This window comes from Lepisosteus platostomus, chromosome 12 (assembly GCF_059453375.1).
Source record: "Lepisosteus platostomus isolate fLepPlt1 chromosome 12, fLepPlt1.hap1, whole genome shotgun sequence".
NCBI lineage: Eukaryota > Metazoa > Chordata > Actinopteri > Semionotiformes > Lepisosteidae > Lepisosteus > Lepisosteus platostomus.
The window spans coordinates 515,398-539,005 of record NC_142622.1 but is presented as its reverse complement, the minus strand read 5'-3'; the positions used below and the strand labels follow the sequence as shown (position 1 = coordinate 539,005).

The 23,608-nt window shown below is 39.8% G+C and overlaps 1 protein-coding gene across 1 annotated transcript in view; it reads right to left on the bottom strand.

The window, feature by feature from the left end:
- The window catches only part of LOC148650771 (juxtaposed with another zinc finger protein 1), a 78,963-nt gene that overhangs the window by 33,606 nt on the left and 21,749 nt on the right, over window positions 1–23,608 (bottom strand). The window contains exon 2 of the mRNA XM_088600302.1: window positions 13,314–13,386. Within this exon, the coding sequence (XP_088456428.1) occupies window positions 13,314–13,386 (73 nt within the window). The remainder of the gene's footprint in view (window positions 1–13,313; window positions 13,387–23,608) is intronic.

Below are 23,608 nucleotides of genomic sequence, written 5' to 3'. Positions count from 1 at the left end.
CTGGTCCACCAACACCACTTCCAGCAGCTGCCTGGTTTTCCTTAAAGACCATGTCTGTCCCATGAGAGATCAGCTCCACTCTTGCTGGGTTTCTGAGATTTCACAGAATTAGGCTACAAGAAAATAATGCTGCTGGTTATATGTATACAGTATATGCCTTTATATAGGTGAAAAACTGCCACAGATCTCCAGCTTCAATGTCCTCAAACCACAATAATTTAAAATCGTATTTAGCAACTTGATTTTCTTCAGAGGTCTAAGCAAAGTCACTTCATTTATATGGCTAAATCATCCTAAATTAGCACCATAAACATTCAAATCAGACCTTTTAATAAGCACTGCATGGTCTGAATTCCGATTTACATCTGTGCTTCATCTCTATTCATCATTAATGAGTATTTATTCCATGACCCTGCCAACCTGCACCACTGTGATAAATTATCTGACTCAAGTCCGATTAAAAAGTGCAACCTTGAGAGCTAATTATCTCAACAGACCAACTTAATAAAGCAGATTCTTGTCAATTATGGCGTCGCAGCATGGGTGTCATTTGTAACAAATACTCAAACCCACCTTTGAGGACGGCTTCCCAGAATGCTCTCTTACACACCATATGTAAATTCCAGTATGCCTGCACCTGCAGTGACCTTTTATTAGCAAGCTGACAGAATGATAAAGCTAGCCACAGCAAAACTCCCACCACCAGACAAACAAGCTGTGCAGCTTGTGCCAGTAGGAGATCAACAAGACACAGCTATTAGTGGAACATTTCTAATTGACAATCGGTGATAATAACCCCTGTAATGTCACCTGAACAGCATGGTCGTGGGACACATTTTCCTTTTTTTTTTTAAATAATAACTTTGGCGGTGCAGGAGGACCTTAATAAAAACTAAGTACAGTACAGCGAGTGGTTTCTCCTTACATGACCATACTCACAAGCCCTTTAGACCAGAGATGGACAATCTTGGTCCTGGAAGGCCAGCGAGTCAGCAGGTTTCCTTCCTCTCTTCAAAGCCAGGGACACGCTGTTAAATTTGTCTCATCTGTCACCAAGCCCGCAATGAGCAGATTCAGTCCATTGAGAGCCGGGTTAGAATGAAAACCTCAAGACACATAAGAGGGCTAGGACCAGGACAGCTCATCCCTGTTTGACGTACTCCAGTCACACTGTGATGGGCTCTTTTGGACTGAGCAACAGCTCTGACAACAGCTGCGTGCAAGTATTGCAATGAAAACACACACAAGTCTATACTAAAGCGATTCAGTTAATAGAACAGTTCAAGCTCATGTAAACGAGCCTGTCAGATTTTATGATGCACTATTGACCTCTTTGAAGGAATCATTTTCTTACAGCTGAAAATGCAAGGACTGTTTCACTTTGATTTTTAATGCAAGGTGGTCAGTTGGAAAGTAACTCTTCTAAGTGAAGATTTTTAAATTTCACTTGGTGTTTATATACATGTTGACAACGTATATATCTACCAGTTATTGAAAATTAGAATGTACAGGGAGGCAATCAAACTTAGAGCTCAATATTTATAGTATACTACAAAAGCAGCACAACATACATGTTCCGCCATGGAAAGACATTAGTCTAGAGATCAAGAAGGGACAATATTCTCTGTCTATTATCAACCTGTATACAATCTTTCCGAACATGCAAAAGGTAATGCACATTTAATACTTACTGTGTGGGTCCCAAATACATAATGGCAAGATTCCAGCTTGTTAGCGCTGTTACAACACTACCGGCAAATGGAACAAAGATGCAAGAAAAGATTATGGGTGGTAAAATTAGATTGTGATGGATAAAAAACAGAACTCAACCTTGAATCAGCTTTTACATACTAAATACTCTAGAACAGCTGATAGAAAGTGACAAAAGCAGAACTAATCTGTACATGAAACCAAACTGCTTAAACTCTGCAGACTGTTCTTAATGAGATTCTTTACATTTGCAAAACTGGCCATTATCAGACCTGAATGAGGATGAAGAACAGCACAGGCTATTAAGCACAGAAGGAGCTGCTTCTGGCCGCTGCAGCTTCCTGTTCCCCTCATGTAAAGATGCCCCCCTGTGGAGTCGCAGGACAGCGAGTTTAAGAAGTAGGAATCTGTGAGAAAGCCATTAGGGGACTGCGATCTGAATATGGTATGCTTTGAAGTGCATTTTGAAACATTTTAAATTTAAATTCTTAAGGCTTGGATAGTATTGCACAAAAGGTTGTGGGAGCGCAGAACAAGCTGTCCAGCCATGCTGCTGAAGCCGATACCCTGACTTCTGTCAGGACACGACTGGATGAGATCGTCTATCCAGACGGGTTAGATGGGCTGATCTAATCTGTGACCCTTCTTATGTTTGCTAAAAAAAGCAAAACTTTAAACAGATGCGTTAAACCTTTTAACATATCTCCCACACTGAACAACATATATTTCTTTCACAGTAAAACTGCAAACTGTAAGTGCACGTTTTCATCTAGTTTAAACCCAATCCTTTGCCATCAGATATTTTTAACTGTTCTCTGAGGAATTTAACAATGATCACTGTATAATCACTAACGACTGTTTTAACCATGGAAGAAAAGAATAAATAAAAAGTGTTTAATAAAATAAAATAAAAATATTTATGGGCTTTTATTCTTTTTTTCATACAATGGCATAAACTGCATTGATTTATTTTTTGCACCAGCAACTATGAAACAGCAAAACAGCACATCCTGTTCTCATTACTGCATTAGACTCGTTAAAGAGAGGTTAAAGCAGCAACACATACTGTAAAAGTCATGTTAAAGGTTGTGAAAATACAAATAATACTTACAAAGTATTTATTAACGGAGTCATTTTATGAAGTGCATCACATAAAACAATCCCAACCATCGACCACATTGCATCACATTTCCCTCAAACTGAAACAAAACCTGTACTTGCTGGAGGTCATGGCTTCAAACCCAACTGTAGCAGAGAAAAACAATGTGTTTTACAGGGGAAACAGACAATTTCTTTAACCTGCAGCAAAACACCTGACAGCTTCCCTTGTGTCTTCTACACAAACACAGCCTGTTCCTCTGCTACTGCTCATTGGAGACGTTCTGAAATCTCATCCAGTGTCTGGATAATCTTTGGGTCAAAAGCCGTCCGATGCACTTGTCTTTTTCTGCACTTAGGAGAAGGGGAAGATAAAAAAAAAGAAAACATGCCAACAACATGTGAATTTTTTGGCTGGTAAACAAGGCATTTGGTTTGCTAACTAGCATCTGAGCTGTCTGCATGTTTTCTTCTTTCCTTCCCATTTTGGGGTGGTAGATAACTGTAATATATTGTCGACATCAATGGTCTGAAAGTGCTTTGCTCCGATTTTCGTACCTCGTACCTTCGGCACTTCAGGATGTACACAAGCACTGCTCTTAGACTTCTAATGACCTAAGTGAATTCACCAGGCTGAGGAACATGCGTCACTGACTGGGGTTGCATTATGAAAGCCACAGTCCAGTGTGCAGCCAGTGTTGGAAGCAATGCTAACTGCACACCTGAGACGCATGCTTTGCACCAGGATATAGACACTGTCGTGTGGGATCCTTCACCCTTCCTGTTGCTGAGCATGGACAAGCGAGTGCTTATTCACTGGTCTCTAAGCCCAAGATGCCACCCATGATCAGCGCGGCTCACGTCTAGTGAGCTGACCATCCACACCAAAACCGTCTGTTACAAAAGCAGTATGACAGAATCTTGTCAAGTCAGACAGATCCTACAAGAAAGGCCACAAGTGAGGTACAGGGCTTAATGTAGAGGTATTCATCAGTCACTACAAGTGGAGCTCTACAGAGCCTAGACACCGCTGGCCAGGCCATCACACTTGTTCTGTTCTGCACTGCAACTGGTATATCATTCCACCAGCCACCAGGAAGCTGCAGACGCAGCCTTGATTCGTCAGCAGGTTTGGATTGGGCTTCACTGCGAGTGACAGCGCACTGACTTGTTCTATCTGCAACATACTGTACCAATGGTACAGAAGCACTGCTACCTGGATAAGTGTGTCTATCAACAGGTTCAATCACAGCGTCACTCATCGCTGTGCCCAATCATCTCAATAATTAGGAACAAGTAATAGGTTTATTCCATGCTGAAAAAAAGAAGAAAGAGAACACAACGTTTCGGCCGTGGAGCCTTCTTCAGGTGTCAAGGCTCCACGGCTGAAACGTTGTGTTCTCTTTCTTCTTTTTTTCAGCATGGAATAAACCTATTACTCGTTCCTTTGCAGCCTACGCATGCTGACGCAGCTACCCATCTCAATAATTAGGTGATTTAGTGCTTATGGAACAGTCTAAGTTCTATAACTCTGATAACTACCTTTTGACATTCTGTATTATTTTCACTGAAGTTTTGATTTTCTTTTACAAAACAAAACACTGAGTGTCACTTACTTTAAGTAAAGTCTAACGCATTTCACTGGAGCATAGAATGATTCTTAAGGCACATTTCCCATTTAATGAGAAAATACTTAAATCTTTTAAAGAGACCCAAATTGTCACATGCATGCAGTAAGATGCATTATTTTGGTTTGTTTTTTGGAAACAATTTCCCGGCATTCTGAGTCCGCATGTGGCCGAGCTGTGTCAGCAGAATGGCCTGCCAAGGAGCCTTCGCAAGGAGCCAGAGACCAGACGGCATGTGGGTGGCTTTCAGAGGGCAGGGAGACCAATACCTCAATACCTGCTCAGGCACAGAGTCCTTCCTAAGAGAGGTTTTTCAAACAAAGGGGGTGCATAACAAAATGCACAATTTAGTTAATTTGAAGAAAGTCCTAGGAAACAGTAGGACACACATATTACATCATCTATGCATCAGATGTCTTGAGGGGAATTCCTTTCAAATGATCGGCTCTCCCGTCTGGGGGAGGCTGAACACTTCCTGCTCAGAAGACTCAAGAGTGGAACTATTCAACAGGGAGCAGCTGATTCCAAAATGACAATTTCACTGGCAGAAAGTGTTTCTCCCCTTTTTATTACAGGAAAGAGAAAAAGATCTTTCAGCCACTTTAGTCTTGTTTTCAGTGAATGTTCAAATAAAACAACTCATTATAAAAAAGCTGTGACAAAGAATAATTACTTTTTACAAACATTTCCCAATCACCAGAGGTTTCTACTTGATACTTTCTCCTTCAGTATTATTTAAATTATTTTTAAATATTATTATTGATATATTTAAATTATTTCTGCTATTAACTTATCAAATAGATATTAATTGTACACGAGCAACAATTAATAAAATAAAACAATAAAATTAAGGAAACTTTGCCATACTCGCTACACAAATAAGCTAAAACTACACACTACAGTGCACCTTTATCAGCTATACAGTAAATGATATAAAACTCTTAATACCTTTCAATAACAGAAAACTCAGAAAAACCTACAGGTGTGATGCAAGATGAAATTTTAAATCTAATCTCAGAGACAACAGCAAAACAAAAATAAATATTTCAACATTTAGCAGGATTTAAATTTTTATTTTTAAAAATCGGCAATATAATTTAGAACATAGGTACTATTAAAATACATCAATGGTGACACACTGTTTACTGGCAAGTAAAAAAAGTCATTTTTTGCTCTAATATTTTTAGCAATAAAATGTCACAGGACTCCACCTGCACTTACTACTTACTGTCCTGTTATCACAAATCCAAAACAGATGACACTTAAATATGGCAATATAATTAAATGCCACATTTTAAATCAGATTTAAGAAAGTCAGATCAGTTATTTTGCACTTGATCTATTATGTTTCTTTAATAAGAAAAAGCAGACACTGTGTACCAGTTCTCTTATTATTAAATATATGGCACTTTCTGCTATCAAATAGCTTGCTTTACTTATTAAATGAAAAGTATAGTAGAGATGTAATAGAGTTTATGTAACTTCTGAAAGTCCGGGGTTATGCAAATACAAGGGGATTTTATTTTTTTTCCCCATCATTTGCAGCCTTTCTTAAATGAGACAAATCCAGCCTTCTGCCACTCAATGTTAGATATGGTTGCTTAATTTGCCACATACACGAGACAGCGCAAGATGGCTATTCAACACGCCTGCTCTCTCCCACTTGAAGCGAGGGAGTGTAAAGAGACTCACTTGAGCTCACAGTGTCTTAACACACCTGGTCTGGGTGGAGCTGTACCTCCTGCTGAGATTTTCACACATGCAGACTTTCAGGCTCCTGTTCCTGAGGCATTGCAAAATGCACACAGGACAATGCCTCAGTGCAGCTGCCCTTTTCCACCTTAAAGCCATTCTATTCATCTGTCACTTGAAATGACTCCTAAATTCAAAGCAGGGTCAGATACTGCAATATGCAGTCTATATAATATGATACACTGGTTGTATGCATGTGTGTCTACCACATATTCTACACAAAGTCGGGGTTACCTGGTGGATGCTGCACATTGGTGGTGGTGGAGGGGATCCCCATTACCTGTAAAGCGCTTTGAGTGGAGTGTCCAGAAAAGCGCTATATAAGTGTAAGCAATTATTATTATTATTATTATTATTATTATTATTATTATTATTATTATTATCTGCTGTAGAAGGTTTCAGGGATGAGGAACAAGGAAACAAAGGCATTGCTCATTTTGTGTTTTTGTTGTGTTTTCCCCGCAAAAATAAATATTTGATCCATTAATATCCAATTGTCAATCATTAATGATCCAACTAATCCATTGTTTCGGCTCTTGAATTTAGATCCTGTTATTTGTTAGCTAAAAGGCAAAGTCAGGGAAGACTTACAACAATATGTTAATGAACAATCTATCTCTAAATGGAAGTTTTGATTAAACAGGCCTGGGGAAATATACTGACTTATAAATTATTGATAACCAAGCCTGTGCATTGATAATTAGTTTCTTCTTTAAATAAAAGTTTTTTTTTATTATCGCCACATCATGTCTGACTCTCTAATTCTGCGTGCGATTGAACTTGTCTTCTCCCAGACACCAGGCTTGCTGATCACAAGCACACAGGCAAGTAAAGAAATGGCTGAAAATGCCATTTAATGATTATGCTGAGGGGAAAACACAAGTACCACTCAGTGGTGAATTTTAAAACTGATATGGCTACATTTTGTAGAATGCATGTAATAAACTTGCAGAAGAAACCCATGTTTTAGTGCCGTGCAATACACTTTCCTCCTTCAAAGACTAACAAAACCATAAAAATTAAACAAACATGTAAACTGTATTTCCCCATAAGGATAAACATTGAATGAATCCCACAAAAATATACTTTGTTGTCTTTATTCGTTCTTTGCTATATGCTTACAAAATATAAAAAGAGATTCCTGCCAACAGAAGACAGGCTGAGAAAATGCTCTCTGCTCAAGCAGCTCAAAGCACCAACAGAGCAGCTCAGTCACAATGCTCTGTGCTCTAACACCACTTACTAAAACCAAAACAATTACAAAGCATCTGATCAACCCCCAGGGAGTAATGCCTGTAGCTCCGAAACCAAAATACTAAACAAAGGAAGTAATAAAAATACAATAAAATTAGGGGTGTCATAAATGAATTTCTGCTGTAATTATGTTACCATCGAAAGAGAAAAAACATCTTCACATTCTGCTCTCAAGTGTGCGAACTAACAACTTTCGGCATGTGACCTGTATTCCAGGTTTGCCTATTCTCCCCTAGAGTGTAAATCAATTCATAATACAAGAAGCTGTCTGTATCACAGTAACAATTTCCAGAATTCTGCACCTCTGCATATCTGTTCCTTGAAAAGCTGGTTGTTGGTTCATTCCTGAAAGGTTCCCCCTTTTCCCCTTACAATTACTGCCAGCAATCAGAAATATTTATTTTCCATGACCTTTCTGTTGCACCTCATAAACCCTGGATTTACAGCACCATCTATCATTCCACATCATTCCTCACACTCACTTCCCTCTGCTCTTCTAAGGCAGCACCTCTGGCACAATGACACCACACTGAACACAGCTAATCTGCCTGCAAATCTACAGCTAATCACTTTCCGCAACATGGCAGCCCATAGCTGAGCAAACCACGTGCCTTCTCACATGCAGAAAAGCCTTGAGTTATTGTAATGTATAATATAATGTTATAATGTTTCTTTATTAGCCCTGTACAATTTCTTGCATTAGGAATTTGTCTTTTCACATACCCCAGCTTTTCTCCATGGAGACACAGACACACAGACAGGGAGAGAAGCGTGGGATCAGAGCGCAGGGTCTGCCATTGTACGGCACCCCTGGAGCAGTTAGGGTTAAGGGCCTTGCTCAGGGGCCCAACAGAGTAGGATTCCTCTGCCGGCCGCGGGATTTGAACCTTCCAGTCACAGGCGCAGATCCTTAGCCACAGAGCCACCGCTCCGCCGTGTTGGGGTTTTGACAGAGGAGCTCTCAAAGCTCAAGAAACCTTCTAAGACACACTCTTTCACAGTAGCTCTTATTGAAAACTACAGCACTCTTTTGATTTAGGGCTCCTCCTTCACTCTTAGTTACACGTTATCTAAATTATTATATCTTAAGCCAGAAAAATCATGCCCAGCGAAAATTCAGAGCTCTCCACATCAAGCATTAAAAGATTTAAACTTTAAGACAGTAAAACCAATGTATGTGAGAGTATTACATGTGGCAGCACATTCTCATTCACTTTGTCACAGTGATCTTTCTATATATTTAGAAAGAGCTGTTGGTGTACAGCTCTTAATTCCTGAAATATGTCTGAATCCTGTTCCTTGAAAAAGGGTTTTAGAAAGCTCAAAAACCACTGATCGCACGCCTACATGCTTGTTTTTGCAACTGCGGCACCATCGTTTGACATTAAGCCCACTGACGGGTCACCAGGCTGTCCTGCTCTGCAGGAAGGACACCCTTGATGATGAGAGAGGAGAGCCTACCCGATGAAACGGCTACCGTGGTACTTCAACGGACTTAAATCACAGTCCCCAAGAACTAGTCCGGGTCTAAATTTGACCCCTTAAAAATAGTCCTAATACTGGTCAGGGAACAAAATATAAGCAACAAATGCAAACAGATTTCTTGAAGACATCTTACACGAATGTCCAAGAAATTGGGCCAATGGTGAGGCAAACACTTCACACCTGCGCACCCACCAGTCTCATCTTAGTCTTCCTTTGTCCATTGGGAAAAAGCAAATAAAAATTCAATGGAAACCGGCAGGCCGTGCCGTTTGTGAAGAGACCCAGGCTGTCCGGGGTGGAGGAGGGGCTGTGGCCTGTGTGCTACAGATGTACTGTCACATAAAACTGTGCGTTAACAGGTATATAATACAGAAAGGCTCAGCCGTTCCTCTGGAAGTAGCCTGTTTGTAGCACGGTGACATCTGATCTAATTAAAAAGGTCCTGCCAATCTGCATCTGGCACCATTCTGGCTCTTTACAGAAGTGTCTGATTTGGCTGATTCAGAATGGAAGACTGAAATATTTTTTTACAAACCAGAGAGCCACATCTGCAAGCTACTACCAATCTACTGAGCATAAGGGCCACATGAGGCCTGCTCTAATCTGTAACCTTAAATGTTTTTTGAATTTAGTGCATAGCTATAAGCTATAACAGCTTTAATCAGTGTGGGATACTACCATCTATGGACACATGACATCCTGTAAATTGATAGAAGAAGGTACACAAGTGTAATGATTTTACCAATAGCTCTGGACAAGTGCTTCTGCCCTTGTCAAAGGACACAAAGACACAAAGGACCTCAGGATTCTTCTTTCTTTCATTTAAAATTGTAGATTTTGTTTTAGAGAAGTGGATACAAGCACAGGCTCCCCCTAAAGCATTTTAAAAAAACCACAAAGGCTCCTGAATTGTTATTCAAAGTGTTACATATTCCAGGATATTTAAAGCAATTAAAAGGGAGCAGAACTATCACTGGATATTAGAGTCAACGGGCAGCTTTGTCAGAGTATTACAAGAAAATGAACACAAAATATTTTTTTTAAATGGATTAACATTCAAATTGAAAAAATCATGTGTGTTATACAGCTTGTGCACTTGTGTTTCATAGCCACCAGTGATGGTTTCAGATTTTACTGCACATACAGCCCATACGCTGGAGGAATGCTAATCTCAAGCAGGCCTGACAGCCCAAGACATTTTTAAAAGGGTAGGCACATAAGTCAACATGACATTACTCATAAATAAGTAATGCACCCTCTCTGATTGCCGGAGGAATACCCGACGCCTTCACTGAAATGTGATTTAAGTGTAAATATAATTAAATAACTGCAAGACACATTTTATTTCAGTGATAGCCTTTTCATTCAAAATGCAGAACACCTTATTGATAGTTAATTCCGACTTTTATTTTTCCTGTGAGTACAGGTATGTTGTCCTCTTCCAAGCCTTCTGTCCTGCGTCACTTCTGCTGAAGTTAAGACTCATCTGAGTGGTATTTAAACAACACAATGGCCCATCTGGCCTGAAAGACATGGCCAGTTTGCTGACAAGGTTTTGATATACATGCCAAGTCAATCTGTGTGTCACAGATATCATAAGTAGGGCTCAGTTTTCAACAGTAGCAATACTACTGAATAATGAATATTCTGAAAAAACATAATAACAAAAAATTACAGTATTGCATGACATAAAAAAAACAGGGCACATACTATAGCATACCCTTTACTCCCTAAATTCACAATTTATTGAATTAACAGTTTCCAGACTCATCTTCATCAGGTATAAACAAATCCAATGTGGCTGTCTTTTATTACCCAGTGAGAATACGTTATACCTGTGCCCCTAAATGAAGGCAATTCTGAAATCTGAAAATGTTTTAGGGTCTTATTTTCGATCAGGAAGAGGGACAGATTTACACCAAACTGAATTCTGCACCTCCTCACTTGCCACACTTCAAGGTGTGCACAGCAGAAACAGCTCATTAAGGGCTGGCTTGCAAGTCTATTTCCATTCTAAAAAGTGTCCTTACATGCTCTTCTGCAGCCCCTGGCTCAGTAACCGAATGCTGCACATGTAACTTGTGTGTGGTAAAAAAAGCCACAGCTACACAGCCTTCTAGTTTCAAACATAAGTGCTGAACATCTGCTTCCCCATTAATACAGTACAACAACTCTAAAAGTAGTTGTTTTAATCGGAACACTTTCTCAAAACTACTTCTACTGACAAGCAAGAGCAGGGAATTAAACGCTTCAAATTTTATATATTCCATAAACCCCCTTAAAATTACAAACATATTGTAAGTTTTACAAGTACTGTAAGTGTGCTACTCTCCTAAATTACCCCTCTCAGTAACCCAGAAACACACATTTCCATGCGAGCTCAGATGTCAAAGTGTGAATGACGTGAATAAAACAATTAACTCTACTGGTCACAACCACGACAGAACAACATCAAACACAGGGGGGAAAAAAAACTATTCACTCAAAGCTTTATTTTCTTCTAGCAGTTCAAACTAACATGAGTGCACTGTCAGACCCCATTCTTGGTAGCCTCCAACTAACACCGCACCCCTACTTCATGCAGGCTCTGGCTTGAGCTCCTTGGCTCCTCTGCTGCAGTCACTACAGAGGGAAGGACATCCTGGTCAGCCCGAGCTTTGCCTCAGTACAGTGAGCATTTCAATGCACTAACTGTGCACTAATCTTAGAGCAGCTCAGCAGGTGAGCACTTTGAGAGAATGTCTTGGCTTTCCAGCGACAGCCTGGCTGTAAAGGCTATAAACCCCCCACCAGTGGGTGGAAAGAGCCAAGGAGGCAAATTCAACCATAAACATCTCTTGTGTGAAGACAGACCACCCTTGGGGAGACTAGGGTGGAGTCCTGGGGAAGAGGGTTCACTTCCCGGATCTACACTCGTCTGCAGTTAGCCTTCATTCTCAAACTTCAGTGAGAACCTCCAATTATTTTTTCATGAAATCTAATACTTGGCATCTTTTGGTAATGTTTTGGCACATATCTTTTTAAAGGAGCTCAAACATTATTGCTTCAAGGCAGAAAAATGTAGTTTGTGCCATACTACAAACACTCTTGCTTTGCCAAAGTAAAACATTTTCATACAAAAAGCTTCCTATGGCTAACGGTTTCATACTGAAATCGGCCCTAGACCAAATAGAAAGATGTATAATTTTTCATGTTACATTTCACTTAATGACACTCTTAAAATATCTGCAGCCCTGGAAGTGGTCTGGAAGGGCTCAGTTGTGGGGAAAGGAATGACAAAACACGTCAACAGGATCAACGTAGAAAACTGCCTCGTGTTTGACGTTAACGCTGATACGCTTGCTCCCGTCCCCCAACATCAACAGCAAAGAACAATAACACCTTACCCGTCCTGTAAAAGACCCTTAGATGTTACTTTTAAAATCAAGCCACGCATTAATAACATGCTGTAAAAATTATCCCATACAGTAAAAGTTATAATTAGAGGTTTGCGTTAAAAGGCTTCCCTGTGAACCTGTGGCAGCTCCATGCAGATGTTTTATGGTGTTCTTGGGCTCCAGGTGCTTAGGAACATAATGCCTTTCACCGCAGTGTAGAAGCCCATATAATTCAGAGTGGTGAAGTTTTCCTTTACACCTTTAAGTTTCATTTAAACTACACAAATAACAGTTACCAATCACCTTTTAAAAATGACAGTGTTATCGTACCACACAGTGCTGCTAGGTCTCCATGGCTTCAGCCCAGCATCTGGTTACAAACACACACACAATGCGAGGCGGACTGTGTGCGAGTGTGGTCTGCACATGTGCTCCACCCCCAAACACCATCACTGTGTGGAAACAGCGGACAAAGGCCTCAGGGCCTGCTGACTTCTTCATAGCGAACGCAAATCCATCCGCACAGCAAAACCGACCCAGAAGAAGAAAAAGGTTTTTTCGATTTTCTCTCAGCGTTTTGATTATCTCCTAAACAGGGACATTCTTGTGCTGAATGCTGAATAAATCGATGGTTCGTTGTAAAGAGGAAAATCTTAACCAGCAAATAGTCTCTGAAAATTGTTTTTGCTTTAATATTGTGGAAACTGCTATCTAGACAAAATGCTACATGTAAATGTATGCCTCTTAAAATACAAACAGATTCACATTCAGTTATTATTGCCATTTCCAAGACTGAAACACTCCAGGAAAGCAGATCTGAGTGTGATGGTAAATTATACACACGTTTCTTCACAGTGTGTTAAACTGTCTGAATGTTTAACACCAGGAGACTTGAATGGCTATGTGTTATGACAACAGAAACAAACCTGGAAATGTTAATTCTACAGCGCTCTTGCCAGTGTGTGATGAAGGAACAAAGCAGGACATTAGAATAATGAAAACTGCTCACCTGTTAATGTAACTAAGGGCGATATATGTTGGCTGCTGCAACTCCTGTTTTTCTAATACTCGAGGATCAGTATCTAAAAAAGGGAAACAAATTAAAGTCAGAATGAATAACAAACATACAGCTGAAGCATTTTCAGAACATTTTCTTTCTTGAAACAGTAAATTGCTGTCATTCAAACACAGTTTGAGAATTGTTAAATAACTGCACAACGCAAAGATCTTACTGTTCTCTAAGTACAGTAAGTAAACCAAATAAGCTCTTTACTTTAACCAAAAAAAATGAACGTGTGTTTGATGGCACAATTCAGACTATGCATACAGTAAATCAATATTTTCTAAGAATGATAAGGCTGAAAAAATATCTTTTACAAGTTGACGGTTTTCATTAAAAAGAGTATCCCTATTCAAAACCAATAAAAAATCATGGTCTTGCTGTCACAATCGTATTGTGCAAAAAGTATTTGATACAACACTCGTGTGTTGAGAGGAGGCAAGGTGGTGCAGTGGTGAGCATTGCTATTTCACAGCAGTGGGGCCCTGGGTGCCGTCTGTGTGGAGTCTGCATGTTCTCCCTGGGTCCGCATGGGTTCCCTCCCACAGTCCACACTGGTAGGTTAATTGACTTCTGGGAAAATTGCCCCTGGTGTGAATGTGTTTGCGTCTGTGTGTGATGGACTGTGATGGACTGGCGTCCCATCCAGGGTGTACACTGCCTTGTGCCCAGTGCTTGCTGGGATAGACTCTGTCTTCTCTATGACCCTGAATTGGAAGAAGTGGCTAGAAAATGGATGGATGATATGTATTATTTTTATTTATTATATGTATAGTAAATAAAGAAAATGGAAGGATGGTATAATACATGAAGTATCGTTTTAATTGCGGTTTTATTAAGGTTACAATGAGGCTTTTTTAATTGGTCTCCCTACATGTAAGATTATAGTGCAGCTCATGTAAAGGAAATAAGGAACATAAAGAGTTTTCAGAATTAAAGATGCCATACTATGAAAACAAATGACTCAGATAAATAATAAGAGTTTTCTCTGTTAGGGCAAAACCATATTTTTTGCACACAGTTTGTGCAGACATTTGTTATGTAACTTTGTTGTTGTTGCTGCTGCTGTTCTGTGTTTAATGTCTTTGTATTGGAGCATACTTGCAAATATGCATTTCATTGCACTTTCATTGCATAAGACAGATAAACTGAACTGATATAAATTCAACAGATAAGTTGCAAAAACGGAGCTTGTCTAAAGAACTTGAAACAGATGACCACTTGTTCATTTTCTTGTCACTATTTGTGTTACACAACATACATGATTAAGACAAATATAACATCTTAAGACCTCAGTAAGCCTCATATTTAGAGTAGTTCTGGTGGGTAGCTGCGTCAGAATGTGTAGTCTGCAAAGGAACAAGTAATATAGGTACAGATCATTTCACACACAAATTATCATTCACAAAGTGTAATTTCATAAGTTTCCCATCTACCACTGATTTTACTTGATTTGGACAGTGGTTACTGTGGATAAAAAAAAGAAGCTGAAGTTAAAACTACAGGTGAAACAAAAGTAAAACAGTGAAATGGTTCATGTTTTCAGCACAAACCTATGATCAAGTCTTCAAAAGCTCCAGCTATTAGAGCTCAAAAGCCCTATTTTGGTATTTTTAATACACCATAATGATTTCATTGTTCAGTATTTTGAAAAAATATACAAAATATAAATGTTGTCTCCTATGCGTGAATCAAGGAACCAAATTTAATTCCTGGACATGTTCTGAAGAGACTTTCCATTAAAGCACAACAGATGTAGAGAAGAGCCTGTCCAGCCTTCAGACTGTTCATCACTGCAGACCTGTAACAGCCTTAACACTAACCAGGCCTGAAGCAGGACGGGCAGGCGGCTCCCTGGATACCTATAATTTGTGTACTTTCTAGGTAAAAAAGAAACCCAACCACTCCAACTGCTGTAGTAATTGGAGCTGTATGACAGGTAAGAAAACATTTTTCCCATCACTCCTTGTTCTATGTAAACACTACAACAGGAGGGATGTGAAAAGAGCAGTAATTGATGTCATTTTAATCCAGAGGAAACTGCTGCTAAATTGGGGTCTTCCCTATAGACCTAAACGACTGTAATGTACAGCAGCACAACCGAACAGATCAGTCTGAAATCTTTAGACCAGAGCTGCCCAGGATGACCGCTGTCAGGGCGCACGTAAGCAGGTCGGTGGCCTGAAGAAGATGATAAAGGAACACAAGCTTGTCTGCATTTGGACTCGCACGAACTGCACCGCTATGGCACAGAGGTCCACATCTCTGTGTATGTGGTGATCTTGCTGGCCGAGGGGAAGCCACAGAGCTTGTAAATCTCAGCTGTCTTAAAGGAGGAGCATCATTAAATTCTGTTCTACTGATGTGGTTCTGCTGCTGTGGAGGCCCTCTTGGCCAGGACTCCACTGCCCAGAGGGAGATTCTGGAGCAGCAGTAGTGAACCACAGGTCTGTACCAAACCAAGATCAGTACCATGCCGAAGAGCCAGATGACTTCATGAAAAGCACAATCGACACAAGAGAAAGCAGAAATACATACTTTTTTTACAGCAGAGATAGACAAAAGTGATCTCCAAAGCAGCAAAAACTCAAGCATAAAATACACCAGTGACCAGTCCCATCTAGGCTTGCTCTATTTCATTCCAAAGGATCCCAAAGCATTTTTCTTACAGGAAGGGGCAAACGTCTTGCCCCAGCTTGGAGCTGCCCCACCTGGGTGATGACCAGCAGCCCACCTACACAGCAGACCAGGCAGAGGATTACTTTTTTGTAAACTAGCTCACCCAACAGTGCACACTATTCAGGGTCTGCAGCATGATAAGTACTGTGCATATGAATATTTACATACACAGTGTCTCTCAAAAGTATCACGAAAATAAAAAAGTAAAAATTTCAAAAGAACAAATCATCAAATTGGGATATTACTGGACTCCTTCTGCTGATTTCGCCTTTGATTAATTGCGAATGACCCATACACATTTTTACACAAATATTTTGAATAAAAAATTGAAAGTTCAAACTGAATCCATATTGGGTGAACGATGTTGGATGTCAGCAATAACCCTGTTGCTTGTATTCACCCCCTGGAGTCAATATTTACTGTAAGTAGCTTAGACAGCTATTATAGCTGCAAGACATTTTGGCCAAATCACTACCAACTTTGCACACTGGGAAAGTGAGATTTTGGCCCATTCTTGTTTGCAACCTGGCTCAAGCTCTGACAACTTAATGGGGATCATTGATGGACAGCAACTTTCAAGTCATGGCTCAGAATTTCTGTGTAACCGTTACCAGAGAATGTGGTATTAATTACTGAGCATTTTGAAATAGGTAGTATTTCAGTTTGTTTGACTTAAATCTGATTTAGTTACTGAGCTACTGAAGGACATATAGTTAAATAATAATGTACAGAGTCTGAAGACAGGTATACAGTGGTGATGCATCAATCCACTCTTAATGGCTCCAAGCTTGGTAGCACTAAAGGTAACAAACGTTTATACGGTTCTCTCCCTACTTCATTGAAATTTCTGAAAGTACTATCTAAGGATTGACTGTTTAGAAAATCAACTACACTTGAGACTAAATTGTAGTCATAATGACGTACACAAATTATTTATAGAGCAATGATCCGACAAGGAAAATGCAGCCCGGACGGCCTGAGTTGCAACAAAATACTATACATGAAAAACATTCTGTGAGAACAAGATTTACAGTGTTGGTTAGCGTGAAGTACCAACAGAACAACTCACGCCAAGCATGTGAGGCAGAAATGTCAACCGTTTGCAGTAAATGAAAAGATAATGAGTCAGCTGCTACTCAGCACCCCACTAGAATATCTGAATGGAGTAACTCATACAGATTAATACCCAGAAAAAAAAACTGGAGGGGATTTTCAGTTCACTGAAACAAATGGCTGTTTATAATTGTAATATGCCTAGTGGAGCCAATGGCACAACAGCTCGTCTGGTTGGGACGGTTTAGGAAGTCCGGGCCCTGCACTCCTGCACCGGCATGTCTGCAACATGGGAGAAGAAGCATCTTCACAACCAGAGCAGCCTCGGGAAACAATAAAAAAAAGCCAGATGGGATTTTATTTTTGTATGGAATTCACCAAGGAATGGTTTATGAAATGTCATTTTTGTACCTACAGGGGAAAAAAAAAGGATGCCCCCAAACCTCACATTTTAGTTAGGTGAAAAGAATCAGACAATATTTCGAGATAAACTGAAACCCAGGAAATGTGAATGAACAGGTGTATCCCAACATGCACAGGCGACACATTTGATGTTGAAAGTACAAGCTGTTTACTAAGAAAGATGATGTATCTAAGTACATACAGCATAATATTAGTGGGCAGTGAAATTTAGCCTATCCCAGCCTTGAGACACTAGCAGTGCTTAGACGAAAACCTCAATTATTCTTAATGACAGCAATCACAAAAAAGAAATCCTCCCTAACTGAAACATCTTGAAATATAAAATAATAAGCACCCACGCATTGAGAAATATTGCTAATAGGTTCACTTTGTCATTGGTACCTCTGACAGGGCAGCTCAAATCATTTCATACGTGTAACAATCTCATAAGTGCACTGTGTTAGAGCTAGAATGTTAAAATGAGACCCTAGAAAGTCTTCAGGACTACTGGGGATCTTTTGTTTCGCTAGATACTTCCATAAATAGCATTTTTCCCCACCTGTAAACATGAGAATTCAACCTGTTTTTATAAGACAAAGTTTTTGTCGGTAACTGAATGACCAGAGGGCATCACTGCGTTCTAGCTTGATCTTGTTAGATCTTAGAAGCTAAGCCAGCAATACCTGGTCAGTACTGTGATGAGACGCAACCAAATAATAACCAGGCTCCTGCTACAAGTGCAGCTGGTGGATCGGTAGGGGCCACTTTCCACTCTGGTCAAGGATTTCTAAACCAATGCTCCAGTTATGCGACTGAGGACTGTTTGAAATAGGAGTTCCTGTCCTTCATATCAGATGCTAAACCAAGGTCCAGAAGATCCCATGGCATTGCTTGCAAGGGTAGCATTGTTAAAGCTGGGATCCTGGCTAGATCCCCACTCTGGGTTATAACTACCTTACTATCTGGCCTTCCTGTACAGTAACTGAAGTGATTTCTCACTTCCCCGGCTGTGGAGTGGGGATACTGATGATCAATGTCTGCTGCATATCACCCAGGTTTCATAGGAAAAGCACTTTTCTACTTCATGTTCCACCAGGTCCAGCAGTATAATTACTGTACCACTGGAATATAGGTTTTATTACTAAAAGTCTCTTTAAAATGCCTATATTTGGGCTGCCAGTTAAAAGACTTGCTATATGTTCTCCTGAAAGATTAACATACTGTACCTGAATACTTTAAAGCCATAAAGATGAATATTTACTAAAAACAGTAAATATTAATTTGGCTTGATTTGGCTGAAGCTTTTATCTCAAAGTCTCACATTTGTTAAGCTGGGTATTTTACTAGAACAGTCTGAGTAAAGCACCTTGTTCAGCCCAAACAGTGATCCCTTACAGATATGAGCCCAGAGCCCTTAGAACATTCCCCTTCTATCTATAGTGAAATGGGATTTTCAAACGTTGCACTAAAGGACAGCTTTTTAGTCACAAAGGAAGAACTTTTTATATCTCTGATCTCTGTGTTCCTGAATGGGGTATTTAAATGTAAAGTAATCTTTATAGAAATAGAATATATTCAAGTACAAGAAGCTTATTATAACTTTTTCCCCCCCGAGAAAAAAAAAAATAATTTATATTAATGGCTAAATGTCAGTTTCATTAGCCTTAAAACAACCAGCAAGCAGTATTTTGTTATTAAGTCATATAGAAATGAAGGTTATATGCTGTAGTCGATCCCCCTTTAATTTTCACTCACTCATTTACAGTTTTCACATATATTATTGTTTCCAATTTCTCCCATATGGATTAGACCACATTATACATAGGTCTGTCTTTTCCCAGACATTCTGCTTTGTAATGCTACAATAGGCAGCTTCCACACCCTGAGGTGAACCACTTCAACTTCAAAAAAATCTGCCCACTGACATTCATGTGTGAGCGAAACAGAATTAACCATAAAACAGGGCCTGTGACTGTTGCCTCGGGCTGCTAATGAGCAATGCTGCAATACTGCCCCCTTGTGGTAAACTCTGCAAATTTCACATTTGAATGCCCAGCAAGATACTTAAACAAGCCATACTGTAAAGTCAATGGAAATGTGATGTTTAAACTCACTTATTGGACACATCTGCAGTTTTTGTAAGGAAGCAAAGATACAGAGCTCACACAATTATTTCTGAAAAGCAAAGGAAAGGTCCATACTCTACTGTTACAAAAGCACAATTGTGAGATAATATATTTCTATCATGCAGCACTTAAAAAAACACTGCTGCCATCGGTCTGGAGGTTCTAAAGGAAAGATCTGTGATGTCATCGAGAATGACTCCTCTCACGTCTCTTATTATCCTCACGATTTAAAAAACAGAGTCTGCTCCGTGTTTGGAAGACTGAAAAGGAAATTGGCAATCGGAGAAAATATAATTATCAAAACATCAATAATCAACAGAATCTTCCAGGCTTTCTAGTTTTGCTGCTGCAATGATACAGTATGGAATAAACTATACGTGTATATTGCATCTACTTTTTACATTGCAAACAATACCTAACAAAGCTTCCGCAGACCGGTGACATCTTACTTTATAATGCTCATACCAAGCGCGCTACAAGTGAATGGAGAGATTTTAAAACACCTCACCATACAGACATCACGTTTTTTTAATGCCCATCGTTATTGATGAAAACGTTACAAAAGCTGAATCCCGAAAAGGAGGGCCTGGGTTTTTCCACAGACCTCTACCCGTTAAACCCAATCAAAGCGCCTTGAAGAATATATTAGAAAGTATTATTTTAGCTCAGCAGTGGGGAAGCATGATGGTGTCATTAAGAGCTGCTCCTCGCGTCATCCGCGGTTTGTTCTGTGCACATAATTAAAGTCTGCCTGTGTAATGGCTTGCAGATGCAGTATTCTTAGGGTATTATTTAAATCATTAAAAACAGCACAAAGAAGCACTTTGCGCTGCCATCTCACATTTAATGAGTCTTCATCGCTGCAAGTTTAGATGCTTAACTTTATGTGTATTCTGTAAGTAAACAAATTTTTTAGCGCAGTTTAACTTGAACCATATTAACTTATATTAAAACCACACATCACTAGACTTGTGTATTTGCAGTTTCTCTTTGGCCAGCTTTGTGCTGTAAATTAAAACTTTAACACCTTATAATTAGGAAAGAATTCAGACTGCTTCTGGCCTTAATTTGCAACCAAACAGGAAAGACCCTCACTTAAAAAAAAAGTTTTGACTATTTTTTTTCTTCACATTATTGCTATGTAAAACACTCTACACAACCACTTCTCAGCTACAGTACAGCCATGCTTGAAGGTGCTATAAAATATGTCTTACAATAATATGACATGTTTGTATATACTCCCTCTTTAAGGAGACTGCAGCCTGCGCACACAAATCTAGAAATGCTACACTGATTTTACGGTCACATGAAGGCAATTAAGCATGTTTTAGAACCATTTCCCAAAGGATAAAAAGAAGTTAAGATGCAATTAAGATGATACAATTATCATGTTTAAAGGTATTATGGCTGTCAGGCATGAAGCAAAAAGAGCAGACATATAAAAAAACAGAGGCCAACAAAAGGCACAGGAAAGCACAGAATTTTTTTATTGCCTGGTCAATTACATATTGATCAATATGGTCTGGCACCCTGTAAATCAGCGCACTCCGTGTTAAGACTTCCCAGGGGAAGGACAGGGCCCGCAAGGCCACCCCGGAGAGTGGGAACAAGTGGTCCACTCCAACATGTGGCCTCTGGATTTCTGGCTGTTTCACATTAAAGTCCAAATGTCTGGCGCTAAGAAAGGTTGTCACAGTGTGGACAGGTGGGCCCTCCACTGCGGTGGTCCTTAATTTGGATTTTATTGCATTTTATTCAGTAAATTACCAATGCAGGCTTCCAGATATTTTATGCACAACGCAGTTTGACAGCTCCACCAGCAGGGAGCAGGGTGAGATTAATTCGGCAGGCTGCATGCAAAGGCTCTGGCGTCCCATTCAGGACCCTGTCCTGCCCTGCGCCTCCAGGATAGGCTCCATGTGGCCACAGCACTCAGCCAGAACGAGACGAGAAAATGTGAAGAGGGAGCCCTGCAAGTCCCAGGTCATACAAACAGAGCAGAATCAAAGGCAACCCCCATTCATGAACTAATATCTACAAATCTCCGGTTTTAAAATGTGTAAGAAGACTAGGTATAAAAATATGGGAAACATTTCCACTTATGTCGTTTGCTTAGTTGCAGATCTGAAAACAGATAAAACCAACCATAAAAACTGAGTGACACATAAGATTCAATAAAATTACTCACCTGGATTTCCTGAGCTGCTTACTGACTAATCAAACTTAAACCTAAAGCTTACAGAGCTTGCAAAGCATTTCTGACCCTACTGTACGCATGTGTATTAATGTCAGGAATTCCAGAGGTGCCACAGCATGTACAGCCACTAGCACAATGGAGGAAGGTGAAGCTGACCACCCCGACGAAGAAAGATGCCAACAAATAATTCTTTCCTTGCTCCAGGGACGTTTATATTGTAAGTAATTAAATCCTCCCCATTAAAAGAACAGTAAATGGCATGCAGAACATGGCAATTTTTTTTCAGTGATGTAGACACACATCAAAACATTTTGGTATTTAACAACAGACAGTGCAGTCTGGTGTAGGTTACCAATCTGCTAAAAAAATAATGCTCTGACTTTTTTTTAAGACACAGTGCTGGTTCCAAGACAAATGGGTTCAAAAGGAGGACAACAGGTCTTTGAAGTCTGAAGCACATTTGTACATTTCTGTACAGATTTATATTACCTTCATTAATTAGTGCACTCAACTTTAATTTTCTGTTCTGTGTCTGACTAGCATCACATCTATTTAGCCTTCTAGAGTATCATTCAGAAAGGCCCCACATAATAAATTTCTTTTAATATACTCATTTTTTTTCCAGTCCCTCAACAAAATGTGCTCAACAAAAATGTTCGCTGGAGTACTTGAATGAGATAAAGCACATTCTAAAAAGTCAGCAAAGCCGGAGTTGGTCAGAGCTCACCTTTTCCTGCAGTGTTTTAAGCACAAGGCAATAAAAGCCCTAGATGAGTGATGCATAGAGCAGTGATGGGGTCACACAGACCATCTGTCTGAGCCAGACGTGGGAGGAAGAGGGTTGTAAACACAACCGTGGCTGAAAGGGAAGTTCGAGAGCCACCATGTGCTGCATCAGAGCCCTTTAATCTCACTGACTGGATTCTGTGGGGACGGTGCCAGCTCGAAACTGCAGAGGCTTCCACTACAGCTAAACTGCAAGATTCAGCTTCTCTTTTGACAAAAAAAATCCCTAGACGGTCCCTCAACAGAATTTTCACCTATTGCTGTCCTTCAGTATCCTTGTTTTCGGTTCTCTGAATATTGGGCTGTATGCCAGCAAACTTCCAATCTGACTTCAGTGCATAAAAATTGGATTAAAAACTTTATGAGCTATATCTCAAAACATCAAGAACAGCAATGCTCTTGTGACTGAGTTTCAGCAGCCTGATTTACAGGAGGTTCCCAAGCATTCTGATTGTGATCGCATTTGTAAGAAACATGCTATAGGTTTAAAGATAATAAGCAATTCAGATATCTTTTGTTTAAATACAATAAAGTATTTCAGACATTGTGGTAGTATAAGGTTGCAATTTAACAAAACCCTGTAGATTACATTTGTGCATTAGGACCTACATTAAATCTCTTAAAAGATCTAGCCAACATACCAAGTCAAAATCACTAAAATAAGCCAAAAATGCACTAAAGCAAAAATCAATAAACAAAGTCAGCCCCCGCACAGAATGAAAATGTGTGCCTCCCGTGTGCTAACCAATTCCATTTAAAAAGGTCACTCCACCTATATTCTTCATAACAGAGGACAAACAGCTCAGGATGATTCATGGAGGACAAAAAGACCCCAAATGAGCTCCTGTTAAACTGAAGTGGAAGTACACAGAATAAAAGCCAAGAGCTGTACCTGTCAGCTCCACATTCAGAAATGGAGAGAATTGTGTCCAGGGTTTATAAGCACTCTCCACACCTGAACTGGTCACAAAACAAGAGACGTAATACTGCCAACAGTATTG